This window comes from Lathyrus oleraceus, chromosome 4, assembly GCF_024323335.1.
Source record: "Lathyrus oleraceus cultivar Zhongwan6 chromosome 4, CAAS_Psat_ZW6_1.0, whole genome shotgun sequence".
Lineage (NCBI taxonomy): Eukaryota > Viridiplantae > Streptophyta > Magnoliopsida > Fabales > Fabaceae > Lathyrus > Lathyrus oleraceus.
The window spans coordinates 497,440,849-497,453,065 of record NC_066582.1 but is presented as its reverse complement, the minus strand read 5'-3'; the positions used below and the strand labels follow the sequence as shown (position 1 = coordinate 497,453,065).

Below are 12,217 nucleotides of genomic sequence, written 5' to 3'. Positions count from 1 at the left end.
AGAACGAAATCCCCAGAAACAACAATCAAGTGTATCAATAGCTTCAGCAAACCAAACACAAGCATAATCTATCATCCATATTCATTTAAACAAAACCAAATGAGGAGCAACAAACAGAAATAAACATGAACACCAATGTATAGATCGACATATCTTCACCAATACCTAACCATTTTCAAAAACTTACAGCTCACAACAATCAGCAAAGGAGGAACTACATGATACATGGCATGATTTGGAAAAATAAAGGATTCGAAAAACTTACTTGATTTGGAGAAATTCGAGGTGCAGTGTTGTTTTGGTGGTTTTAAGCTCAAACAGCTACAAATAATGGTTGATAGTGATGAATGCTTGAAGAACCTTGGCTCAGTAGTGCTTGGAAAACTTCACAGCTCTAACTGCCATTGTTGTGTGCTTTGAAAACAGAGTGAGAAGGAGGCTGCACAGGTGATGAATAATGCTTGAAATGAGCTTGCAATGTTGGTTAGACCATGAAACAAGGAAAGCTAGTTCGAGTGCATTGAAGTTTTTGACAGAAAATGCAAATCGTGCCCAAAAAGCAAAAATGAGAGTGAGAGTATTTCTGTCGTGGAGGCTGCTTCTAGGGTTGTGGAATTGACAGCAAATGGCCTTTATATCATCTGTTTAACATTACTAATCCATGTGCTAAGTTGATTTAGCTTAATGAAGACCAATTGCCAAAATTGCTAATTTTGGACAAAGTGGAAATGGAGGTGCAAGTGCTGGTCGAATGGGCCTTGAAACCAGCTGCCAATGATCATTACTTATGCTGTTTTGGGTCTGTACATCAATTGCCAAGTTTGTTTTGCTTATGTGAAGCTATTTGCTAAATTTACTAATTATGAGCATTGCATATGGAGGGTGTATGTTTGTGGTCGAATGGGCCTTAAAACAGGCTGCTAGCAGACCATCCAATGTTGTTTGAACTCTGCTCATGAACTGCTCACTTGGTTTTGGTTTATGTGAAGCCAATTGCACAATTTGCCACTTTTGCATTTTGGTCCAAAATGGTGATATAATGGTGGTATGAACATGATTTAGGGCTTGGAGCAAGTTTCAAAAATGATTCTAAACATTTCCCAATTGGCCAAAGTGAGAAAAAGTCAAAGAATCAAAAAGTCAACTATGAGTCAAACTTGATTTTTAAATGAAATAGGTCCAAAAATGCCATTTTGATTGGCAAGGTTTTAGTGAATGAAATTTATATTTTTGGAAAGAGGGGGAAAAATGTGGTTTGTAGGAAAAAACCCCACCAAATTTGGCCTTATGGTTCATGAGATATGGCTTGTTGAAGTTCACAAATTTTTGAAATTGAATTGATCATATCTTGACAACCACACATGGGATTTGGGAGTTCTTGGACTTTTTGAAAATGGGAGAACAAGATATTCAACTTTCATGTTGGGCAAAAATTCATTTGGAGCTTGTATCATGATGTAAGTTTAAGATCAAGAAGTTTCCATTTTTGGCAGTTGAAATTACAAGTCCAGTTGCTATTTCTGGAAATTTTCTGATTAACTTGATTTTCTTCCATGATGAGGTTGAACATGATATATGAGGCTTGTACAAGCATGAATGAGCTCCTTCAGATCAATTCTATCCATCAAATCACTGATTAAATCCACAGTTGACCAAGTTTGACTTTTCTAGGGTTTTGGATGACTGGAGCATTTCTGATGAATTCCAAACCCTAATTCCTTGAGACCTTGACTTCAAATGATGTCCCAAGATGTATGAACTCTTGATTATTGATCATGGTGCCCAAATTCTGCAAGAATGGCCACCATCCACTGCTTTGACTGACTGTTGACTATCTTTGACCTAATTGCTGATGATTGCTTCAACTGCAAGCAACAAGGTTAGACAGACAATATTTTTGTACTTTTTGGTTAGTAAACATATGAAAAGCAAAGACATACAAATGCAAGGCATGCTTGGTGATCAAGAAACACACTCACCAGGCAATCTACCCACTAGGAGGGAAACCAGGGCATGCAATGATCCTTGAGGCCATGATATGAATGATATGGGCCATGAGGGATCTTAGGGCCCAAAATTGGGGTCTTACACAAGTAAACGCGTTTTTTGTTAAGGAACTAGGGAAATATTTTATTTTCAAATTTTCATTACGGGCTATTTCCCCTGCCTTGATCAGATAACGTGCCACATGTTCTATAGTGGACTCACTAGTGTCCCCTGAGAACTTTGTGAACTTAGGGACTTTCCACCTTGGTGGCAGTTCTTCTTGCAGAATAGATTCCGAGAGTGGGGATGCGTAACTAGGCCTTTGTAAACCCATGTTCATCCCATTTTGTGCCATTATCGTTTCGACCATGGCTGCCAAATTGTTTTCGACAGGCGGATTATTATACCGTATCCGTTGTTGCAATACAGCATCCGCGTCTTGGCCTCTCTGGATTACTATCCTTCTAGGCTCTTGTGGAATAGGGATTTCGACACGAGGCTGTTCGACTATATCCTCTTGGTTTCTGACGTTTGTTTGAGGATTATCCAACGGTATCTGGTTTATCGTAGGCTCTTCCTGGACCGCTACCACTGGGTTATGAATCATTTGTTCTCTGTGTCGAGTTTGAGGGACTCCAAAGAAATCAGCAATGCGCGTCATCTGCGCTGCCAATAATTGGTTTGTTTGGGTGGTGTTTTGTATTAGAGGGTTAAACACCGCTCCCATTTGTTGTGTCAACATTTGGACCATATCATGATTACTCTCGTTCATTTGTTGTCTAATTACCTGCGTAGAATTATTTGTTATTGGCGGCACATAGAGTGGTTGTTGATTCAGTCTACTCATGTTTCCACCATATCCTGACCCTTGTAAGGGTGAAGACACGTTGGCCATCGAATCCGAATATATTAACGGGGAATTGTGTAAATTTGCCATTACCGAAGTTGGCATTCCAAAGGGTTGTTCCCTACAAGGCGGAGGCATGGTGAAATTTGTTACAAAAGGCCTAGAAGTGTTCCCCACAGGAGGGGGTGTCCCAACGGGCATCTGTTGTGCCCTGAAGGACGAACTAGGCGCGTTTTGCGATATCGAAACCGCTGGCATTGACCCTGTTGACGAAGGTACAACCTCTGACACAGGGACCGATCCTATATTGCCTTCTGTCGAAGGGGCAGGGTTGGATACTGGGATGGATTCGTTTGGATTATTTGGCTGGTTCGCCATTTTCCTTACTCTTGTTCTTTTAGGTATTTCTACGTCGGATACGGCTAATTTACCGCTTCTTAGTCTCATTCAACGAAGAACAAACTTTGACTAGTGATTATCTAAATTTCTAGATTTCTGCACGGTCCCACTAGGCATGCCAATTTGTTCGCTGTGAATTTTGGCGAACAACCTCTGGTTTACCAAAACTTGTAGAATTGGGTTACTTGCAGGATCAACCACACAAATCCTAGGACATGTGCAGATCTAGATGGTCTTTGAAGATGTTTAGAACGACTTTTGTATCTTTCATTTTGGTTCTCTAAATGTTTTATGTCGAAGAAATGTTGATTAAAGCGTTTAAAGAGATGTAAATTTGACGAAATAAGGTAAAATGGCAGAAAATAAACTGACGAAATGTAAAGTGTCGAAAATAAAGCGTAGAAAGGTAACAAACTGGAAAGCGTAAAAGGAAAATATAAAGAACTTTGTTTTCTATGAAATATAACTTTGAAAGAAATTGGTGTTTGTTTACACATACATGTTCCAAATATGACTTTTTTCTCTCACACGGGTACTTTGAGTGTTTTCAGGAATTCTGTACAAGTAATTTTTCACACCCTTTTTCCGATAACTACCCTATTTATATACAAATAACATAACTGTTACTAACGACCAAATCCTAAAACTGTGACACATGGCTTTCTTCCTTTCGCCAGATGCTTCCACGCGTCTTCTGCCAAACGTCACAACTCTTTTGAATTTGAATTTGTACTTTAAGTCGAAATGACGTCTTCCTTCAGGCTTTTTGTCGAATTGTCGATATACTACAATGTTCTCCATGTCTGTCAAAGGTGTCTTCCCAGCTGCAGATATCTTGTCGAAATGTCGAAACCTCCATTTTGTCGAAGTGTCGAACCATACTTATTAGCCAAACGTTTATCCCATGTCGTTATTTGTCGGAAGAAACATTTTGTACACCAAATCCCATGGCGTCGAAAACGCATGTATACAAGTATTTAGAGTATCTAGATATTTCTTAAGATTGTAATATTTTCTAGAATACTCTTTGAATATCTAGAGTTGAGAACTCTCTAAAATTAGTGTGTCTAGAGTTCTCCCTAGATTACTATAAATAGAGATGTAATCCAACACTTTTGAATCAAACAAAAAAAATATAAAATTCTCTTTCCATAAATAATTCTCCTACCCCACCGAATCTTTATTCAAGCCTCTAATATTCCCACATCTTTTTCTTAAACACAAAAATGTTTATTTCCAACAATCAACACCTCCATGGTTACTTTTTACTATACTCTTTCACTTCAATTCTTACTTTGTACGAACTAAGCAAGCTTAAGGGTAGCTTGATTTCTAAGATTATTCCTTTTGGTTTTTCAGGCTCCAAAACTTCATAAACTTTATACAAGTTGGGAGATAACCCTAATATTGGTTTTGTCATGGTCAAGGTAATCCTTACACCAGAAACATGTCACCCATGTCACCGACACGTCGGCACATGAATCACGGATACCAAAAACACGTCACCGACACGTCGATAAAATAATAATTTAAAAAATGAATAAATTAAACCTAATCACAAAGTGTCGGTTACCGACACTAACGTGACCACACCTTTCTTCAGAGGTTCGGTGCTACAGAGACATATACTATAATGCTACATAGACTCTATTGTTTTTTCTCCTTACATTTTTCGACATACATCTCATGCTAGCTGTGATATGGTTTGCTTATGTTTATAATGATGTCAAACTTATATGTTATTTTGAATTTTCTTAAGGGCAGTGGCCGGGCATTTGCAGCTGGTGGAGATATTGTCGCGCTTTACCGTTTTATAAAAGAAGGTAAGAAATAGGATGATTTTTCCTTTGTGAAATCTGTATGGGGAAGTTTTACTCCATGAATCCTATTCCATTCTCTTAGTTGTGTTTGTGGTTCTAAAATGTATGTTTGCTAGAAGACTATGTTTTCAAATTGGTCCGGAAATTCTGAGATGGTAGAAACCTTGGAAATTAAGATCAATGCGGTTGACATCCATATAATAAATGCAGTACATGAGCTTAAGCAATTAGGCCTCCATAGATTTGAATGGGGTGCTAACTTTTGATTGAAAAGAATAAATTCTACAAGGCAAGTGTATTCAATACCCCTCATGGTTGTTATGGTTCTTAAGCTTTTGAAATTTGTGTATGTTTTTGGGAGTACAGCATTTGATTGGGGGGAGAAAAGACTAGTTTTCAGAAGTTCTATTTTTGTACTTGTGCTGGAAATTAAGACCCAACTCCCTCTAGTTTTCGTATTTGTATTTTTGCTACCAAAATAAAGAATGCTCAAGAGAAACTGTTGGTTGCATCCATAGATTTAGTTTCAGATTTTTCTAACAATTTGGTTTTAGGTCTTTTCTTCCTTGTATTTTAGATGTGTTATTTGCTGATACATAATTTGCAGTTTTTTTCTCCATGGTTCTTTTAACTTTTCCCTTTCTACATATGCAGGGAACATGGAAGCCTGCAAAGAAATGGCTAGAACAGTATATAGTTTTATATACCTGCTAGGTACATATTTTAAGCCACATGCGAGTACAGTATTTGGAGAGGCTGGCCAATTATTTGTTCTCATTTGATTAGACATGTTTTACATACTCATATATCTGCTGTTTCCTTTGAAAAATAATTTATACTTGTTGATTTGTTGTGAGTGATATGCTTGTTTAGGTAGCTCTTCTGAACGGCATTACCATGGGTGGTGGGGGAGGTATTTCAGTCCCTGGTACATTCCTAGTTGCAACAGGCACAACTGTATGTAGTATAGAAACTTCCTTATAAGTTATATATATGTACTTGATAAGCCTCTTGATTATTCTTGTATTTGGTGGATTTATATTTGCAAGTGGGTACTTAGATTTATGATATGGGAATATGATACCGGGCCTTGCAATGTGGGGCAGAATGCTTATGCGATAGCACTTATTTTGTCTTGCTGATGTAGGGCTTCAGATTATTTAGTCTATTCTATTACCAGTTTATCTTCATTTTGGGAGTTATGCATCGTACAACATAACATTTGGTTGCATATGCTGACTTAAGTATAACTTATCACTGTTTTGCAGGTTTTTGCTATCCCTGAAGTTCTTATTGGTTTCCATCCCGATGCTGCAGCATCTTTTTACCTTTCACGTCTACCTGGTCACTTAGGTATTTTTATGTGTATACAATATTTATGTCTATTATTCTGCTTTAAGTTAAAGTTTCAACTTTCATTCCCTCTTCTTAGATTGGGAGATTCTATGTAACTCATTTTAACAAATGTAGTTCTTCAGTTCTTGACGATATTTAATATTGTACTCGTGTCTGTGCACTTAGAGGGTGGAGGAGAGTTGCAACTTGCAAGGTTTGACAATTGTAGTGGCTAAGTTGTTATAAATTAGAAGCGTCTTTGTATACCAATTTGCTACGCTCTTTGTCAAAGATAAACTACAATTGGATTGATTTGTTCACGGAAGAGTTTTATTGGGACAATCAGGATCGACTAAAAGATATAAGTCCATATTTCCATTGTTTAGACAAATTTTCACTTCATACCTGTTACTTCATCATAGAACGATAGTTTGGCCATTGTGAGGCTATTAATGGTTATTGGTTTGTTAAATTGGGATTATTTCTTAGTAGAAACGTCAGTGATATTGAGCTGAGTTACAATTTCTTTTAAACCAGTTTATCACTTATTTGCAAGTCTTCAAAAAGAGTTTAGAATCTGGATTCTTCTGGCTTGCTCTATTGTGATTCACTCTTTGAACATTTTACTCAATCCCTTAATTTTTGAAGATTTCTTCTGGACAATCTTATCTGGAATGAGTTCACAGGTAATTTTAAGTTCAGAAAAGTTGCTACACATTATTCGCTACTTGCAGTTTAGTTTTATTAAACCCTATTTCTTTTTCTCTTTCTTTCATTATTTCAATTGTAATAAACTAATCTTTGTTCTTGTTATATGGCATTTGAAACCTGAGTGTTGTGTCCCGTAGAGGCTTCACTAATTGAAGAACAGCTGGGGAAATTGGTTACTGATGACCGATCTGTCATAGAAACCACTTTAGAACAATATAGTGTACTTCAAAGGTTTGAGTTGTCAATTATTCTCTTATATTTTGCATGTTTAATTATTCGGTGACAAAATTTATTAGAAAAAACAGTACTTTTCTTTTTAGTTAAGGTATATGTGATTCTCTTGTGCTTTTCTTTTTCTTGAGGACGTAGTTCTAGTATATGATGATTGCTTTACTTAAGAGTAATCTCAACGTGCATGGATTCTTTAATTTCAAACTGATGTTAAAAAGTTCCTATATAAAAAAATGGTGATCTAGATTATTTCCTTAAGATCATTACAAAAAATGAACATGGAAATGTTTGCTTTGGAAAATTTGGACCAAACAATCCTTAAAAAAACTATTCTTGTTTTATTTTGTTCGTTTTTGTTTCAGAAGATCGTTAGATACATGTGTGGTCTTCTCAAAGTTGATAAAGAACCTGTCACCATATTGGTCACTGGTGCTGCAGGCATGACTCATTTCTTTTATATATTTATTATGTTCTAGTTGAACTTTGCCTAATCTTATGAAATCTTATGTTTGTCACATAATTTTGTTCCCTATTAGATTCAATTTCTTAAATTATTCATACGTGTGCATAGAGCCATCTCAAACTTTTTATACGTTCTTGATTTTACCTTTAGTTGAGTAGTTGATTTTTTTAAGATTTGACTGCAAATTATTTGTGGAATATGTATATAGATGCAATTTTCATTATAGATTAATCATGAAAAAAAATGTGAGACTATACGTTGTAGGGCGCTTTGCATAAAAATGACCCAGTGTGAACATGTATTTTGTCAAAATTGATTGAAATTAGGAGTGATAAAATGGACTCAGTCAGCCTTAATATCTGTTTCGCCAGCATCCTTTATTATGTCTGTCCCGCTCCGTTTATTGCGGGCGCAAACATTAACATAAACTTTTGAAAATTTTAAATTTTAAAGGTGCAGTATCCATTGGTTCGGTCTGCTCTCGTCCTCATTTTTTCGCAAGCGGGTGAAAATTTTAAGCTCGGGCCCTATACAATGCCCTCCCGCCCCATTTTTCTAGACTTTTGTGGGGTAAAATTTAAATGGAACAGACATATACATGTTTGTCACCCTTAATTGAAACCGACACGAAGACACAATACTAATTAACACTAACAAGTTGATAGTTATATATGTCATATCAGAAATCAGAAACGTTTTCAGTTTTAAGGGTCGATATTGCATAATTACATGTAAATTTACTGAGATGTGATTTTTTATTTTGATTTTGATTGAAAATAGGACAAATTGGTTATGCACTTGTTCCAATGATTGCAAGAGGGATGATGTTAGGTCCAAATCAACCTGTGATTCTACATATGCTTGAGACTGAACCAGGATTTGAGGCACTTAAAGGGGTCAAAATGGAACTAATTGATGCTGCTTTCCCACTTCTTAAAGGCACGTTTTTGAAGTTAAATTTGAACTAAGCACAATCAAGCATATCTAATAATATTATTTGTAATGCAATATAGGTGTTGTTGCTACTACTGATGTTGTTGAAGCTTGCAAGGATGTTAACATTGCTGTTATGGTTGCTGGAATCCCAAGAAAAGAAGGAATGGAAAGAAAAGATGTAATGTCTAAGAATGTTTCTATTTACAAAGCTCAAGCTTCAGCTTTGGAACAACATGCTGCTGCAGATTGTAAAGTAAGAAACACTGAGAATTCTAAGTTACAATTCAAAAAAAATCGAACTCAATAGTTCACGAAGTTAACCAAACTCACTCAGTTTAGTTCGTAAACTATTTATCACAGTTTGATTCTTTTCAATGCAGTTCTGTCGATTCAGTTTGAAAAAAATACATTTTCGTTTTTTTCATATGTAGTTTAGATTTAGAGAACATAATCGATGCACCGAAGTTTTATATATTTTAGTTCGGTTCGATTTTTCAACGTGAAGTGAACCATGAACAATTCTAAATTCTTGATTATATCTTCATAATGTAAAATGAATAAGAAGATTCTTCACACAAATTTGGATCACTATGCATGCTAGTTCCTCTAAGTTACCAATTATTTCAAAATGCAGGTGCTAGTGGTTGCAAATCCAGCAAACACAAATGCTCTAATATTGAAAGAATTTGCTCCATCAATCCCTGAGAAAAACATCACATGTCTTACAAGACTTGATCATAATAGAGCATTAGGCCAAATCTCTGAGAAGCTTAATGTTCATGTTAGTGATGTGAAAAATGTCATCATTTGGGGCAATCACTCCTCAACTCAATATCCAGATGTCAATCATGCAACCGTCGCATTAAGTAACGGCCAAAAACCTGTCAGAGAATTAGTTGCCGATGATTATTGGTATCTCGCTTTTAAATCTTCTCAATCTCCATATATTCGTGATTTTTTGCAATACTTACTATTGCGGAGAAGTGTACTTAAATGTAGTTGACGTAATCTTAAAGCATGTTCAGATTCTAAAAATCGAAATCTCCTTATAATGTCGAAATCTCCAATATATTTGTATGATGTATGTTCTGAATTCTAGAATTTGACGAGACTTTATTCTACAAAATTTGAAAAATATGCAATCAACTATGTTTTTGTATGTGTGCATAAAAAATATACTTTGAAGCAATTTTCTTCATAATTTTATTTTTTTATTTGTGATAGGCTAAACAATGAGTTCATCACAACTGTTCAGCAACGTGGAGGTGCAATTATCAAAGCAAGGAAATTGTCTAGTGCGTTATCAGCAGCAAGTGCTGCTTGTGATCATATACATGATTGGGTTCTAGGTACACCTAAGGTTCGTTTTTTCTTAATTTATCTTAACTAGAATTTCATCACTAATGCTTTGTTCTTTATTGTTTATCTATTGTTTGTTGTATTTGCATGATTTATTTTAGGGAACATGGGTATCAATGGGAGTATATTCTGATGGGTCTTATGGAATTCAACCTGGTCTCATTTACTCTTTTCCTGTTACATGTGACAAAGGAGAGTGGAGTATAGTAGAAGGTACATTTTTTATTCTTATATTGGTTTAAAAATGTATTTAATGTTATGTTATGGTACATTATTTGATATATTATTGTATTTGATAATTTGATAGGGCTCAAGATTGATGAATTGTCAAGGGAAAAGTTGGATAAAACTGCCCAAGAACTCATTGAGGAGAAAACATTGGCTTACTCATGCATTTAGTTTGACCCAAAAGAGGAAATCATGCTTTTAATTGACTACATGCTTTTACTTAAAATCCCTTTGCATAGTAAATTTGGTTCTTACAAAAAAGAGAGACTTTCCTTAACCTGAATAAGTGTGGGGTTGTGTACAGTATCTATCTTCAAATTGTATTATTATTTCAATAATTAATAATTATAATAATTTAAATCTCATTTGATCATTTAAAAGATAAATTGTGTTATCAATAAATTTAAGTTAAATTGACAAAAGCCGATATTATTAAGTTGAAAGTTATCACCAAAAAAAAAGTGTGCCTTTTTTCTCAACATCCTATAGAACAATAATTACCTAAAATAATGAAAGATAAGTGATTGTTGTTTTTACTGCTTAAATAATGAAGTTAACTATATAAATAATTCAGAGACATTCAAACACATTTAACTTGGGAAATTTTTACAAAAATAATCCACTTTTTAAAGGAAATTTCCAAAATACCCCTGATTTCAAAAAAATTCCCAAACTACCTCATTTTTAGGAGGAGTCCCCAATTGAATTGGAGACTCCTTTTAAAAATTGAATGGAGGCGCCAATTGGATTGGCTAGGGCATGTGCCCTAACCAATTGGATTGACGCCCTTATGTAGGACTTAAGAGGAGGCGCCAATTCAATTGGAGTCTTAGTGTAAAATGCAATTTTTTTTGTAAATGGTATACGTGATAGATAAATTTGATATAGGACCAATTGATATTAATAAAATTTATCGTTTACACAAAGAAACCTAATGGTGATGACCGGGATCACCTAACCGACCTCCGGTCCCACATCCTCTAGCTACCCTAACCCGTGGCCCTAACCCACGTTGATGATTCGGTACCGATGTTTGAGCATCTGAGGGGCCAGGAGCGTCACTTCCAACTATAGGAGAAGGCTTGTTGAGGTAGTCAGACAAGTCAGCATAGTCTTCAGTATGCATCGATGGTGTACCGTCGTAGCTGAGCTCATGACCCATGCCAGAGAAGTTGGGTTGTGGATGACTCATTGATGGGCGACCGGGACGGTTAAAGGGATACATGGGTGTGAACGATGCGTCGAGGAAAGGTTGGAAAGATTGTTGGGGTGTTTGGTATAGATAGGGTTGTTGGATGTTTTGGTTTTGTGAGGTTTGAGCTTCTTGGCTATGGTAGGAGAAGGGGCGGTTGGTGTTGAATGATTGTTGGGTGTTCTGGCTTAGGCGACTTTGGTAGGGTGATGGGGTGGGTGCGAAGCGATGTTGAGTCTCAGGTTGATGGTCAATTTGTTGGTGGTGGTATGAGATATGCTCTTGGTATTGAGGTTGGGTGTATGGTATGTTTTGGTTGTATGTTTGTGTGTTGGTTGAACGGAACGTTTGACGAACAGAGGGTTAGGTGTATCCGGTCTGACACTATTGTTGGGGGTTTGATGGTGAGGTGTCAGGCGTGTAAGTCATCTGGCGTGGGTCATACAAGTACATATCATCGGCGACGAACTGAAAACCAACCGATCTGTACCAAGCCATATAAGTACGACTTGGTTTTTCTTCAGTTGGCATGACTGCGTCAGTTAACACATGTTCATGATGGTGCTTCCATTTGCGACACTCCGATCTTGCGAAGCTTTGCCATGGATTGAAGTTCCATTGGTTGTTAACTTTGCGCATATGCCATTCTCCTAGGCTAGCTGGGGGATCTGGGATGTTTTGGGGCATACCGAACTGCAGTTTCACACGAT

At 36.4% G+C, this 12,217-nt stretch overlaps 2 protein-coding genes across 13 annotated transcripts in view; both read left to right on the top strand.

The window, feature by feature from the left end:
- LOC127076769 (3-hydroxyisobutyryl-CoA hydrolase-like protein 1, mitochondrial) overlaps window positions 1–12,217 on the top strand; it is a 70,869-nt gene that overhangs the window by 36,681 nt on the left and 21,971 nt on the right. The window contains exons 1-2 of one of the 10 annotated variants that reach the window (XM_051018555.1): window positions 4,624–4,659; window positions 4,992–5,055. The exons of 6 other annotated variants lie outside the window; for them this stretch is intronic. In XM_051018555.1, the coding sequence (XP_050874512.1) occupies window positions 4,651–4,659; window positions 4,992–5,055 (73 nt within the window). In that variant the 5' untranslated portion in view covers window positions 4,624–4,650. Of the gene's footprint in view, window positions 1–4,623; window positions 4,660–4,943; window positions 5,056–12,217 lie in introns of those variants that run through there. 3 more of the 10 variants (XM_051018556.1, XM_051018554.1, XM_051018553.1) reach the window with 3 other exon arrangements.
- LOC127076770 (malate dehydrogenase, cytoplasmic) lies at window positions 7,071–10,680 on the top strand. 3 transcript variants are annotated; one of them, XM_051018558.1, is made up of 8 exons: window positions 7,071–7,329; window positions 7,692–7,767; window positions 8,573–8,731; window positions 8,806–8,981; window positions 9,363–9,640; window positions 9,953–10,088; window positions 10,189–10,300; window positions 10,395–10,680. In XM_051018558.1, the coding sequence occupies exons 2-8, from the start codon at window positions 7,707–7,709 to the stop codon at window positions 10,484–10,486; spliced, it is 1,014 nt and encodes a 337-aa protein (XP_050874515.1). In that variant the 5' UTR covers window positions 7,071–7,329; window positions 7,692–7,706; the 3' UTR covers window positions 10,487–10,680. The 3 variants fall into 3 exon arrangements, with proteins under 3 accessions (XP_050874515.1, XP_050874517.1, XP_050874514.1); XM_051018560.1 differs by having other exon boundaries at window positions 7,150–7,329; window positions 7,695–7,767; XM_051018557.1 differs by lacking the exon at window positions 7,071–7,329 and having other exon boundaries at window positions 7,432–7,767.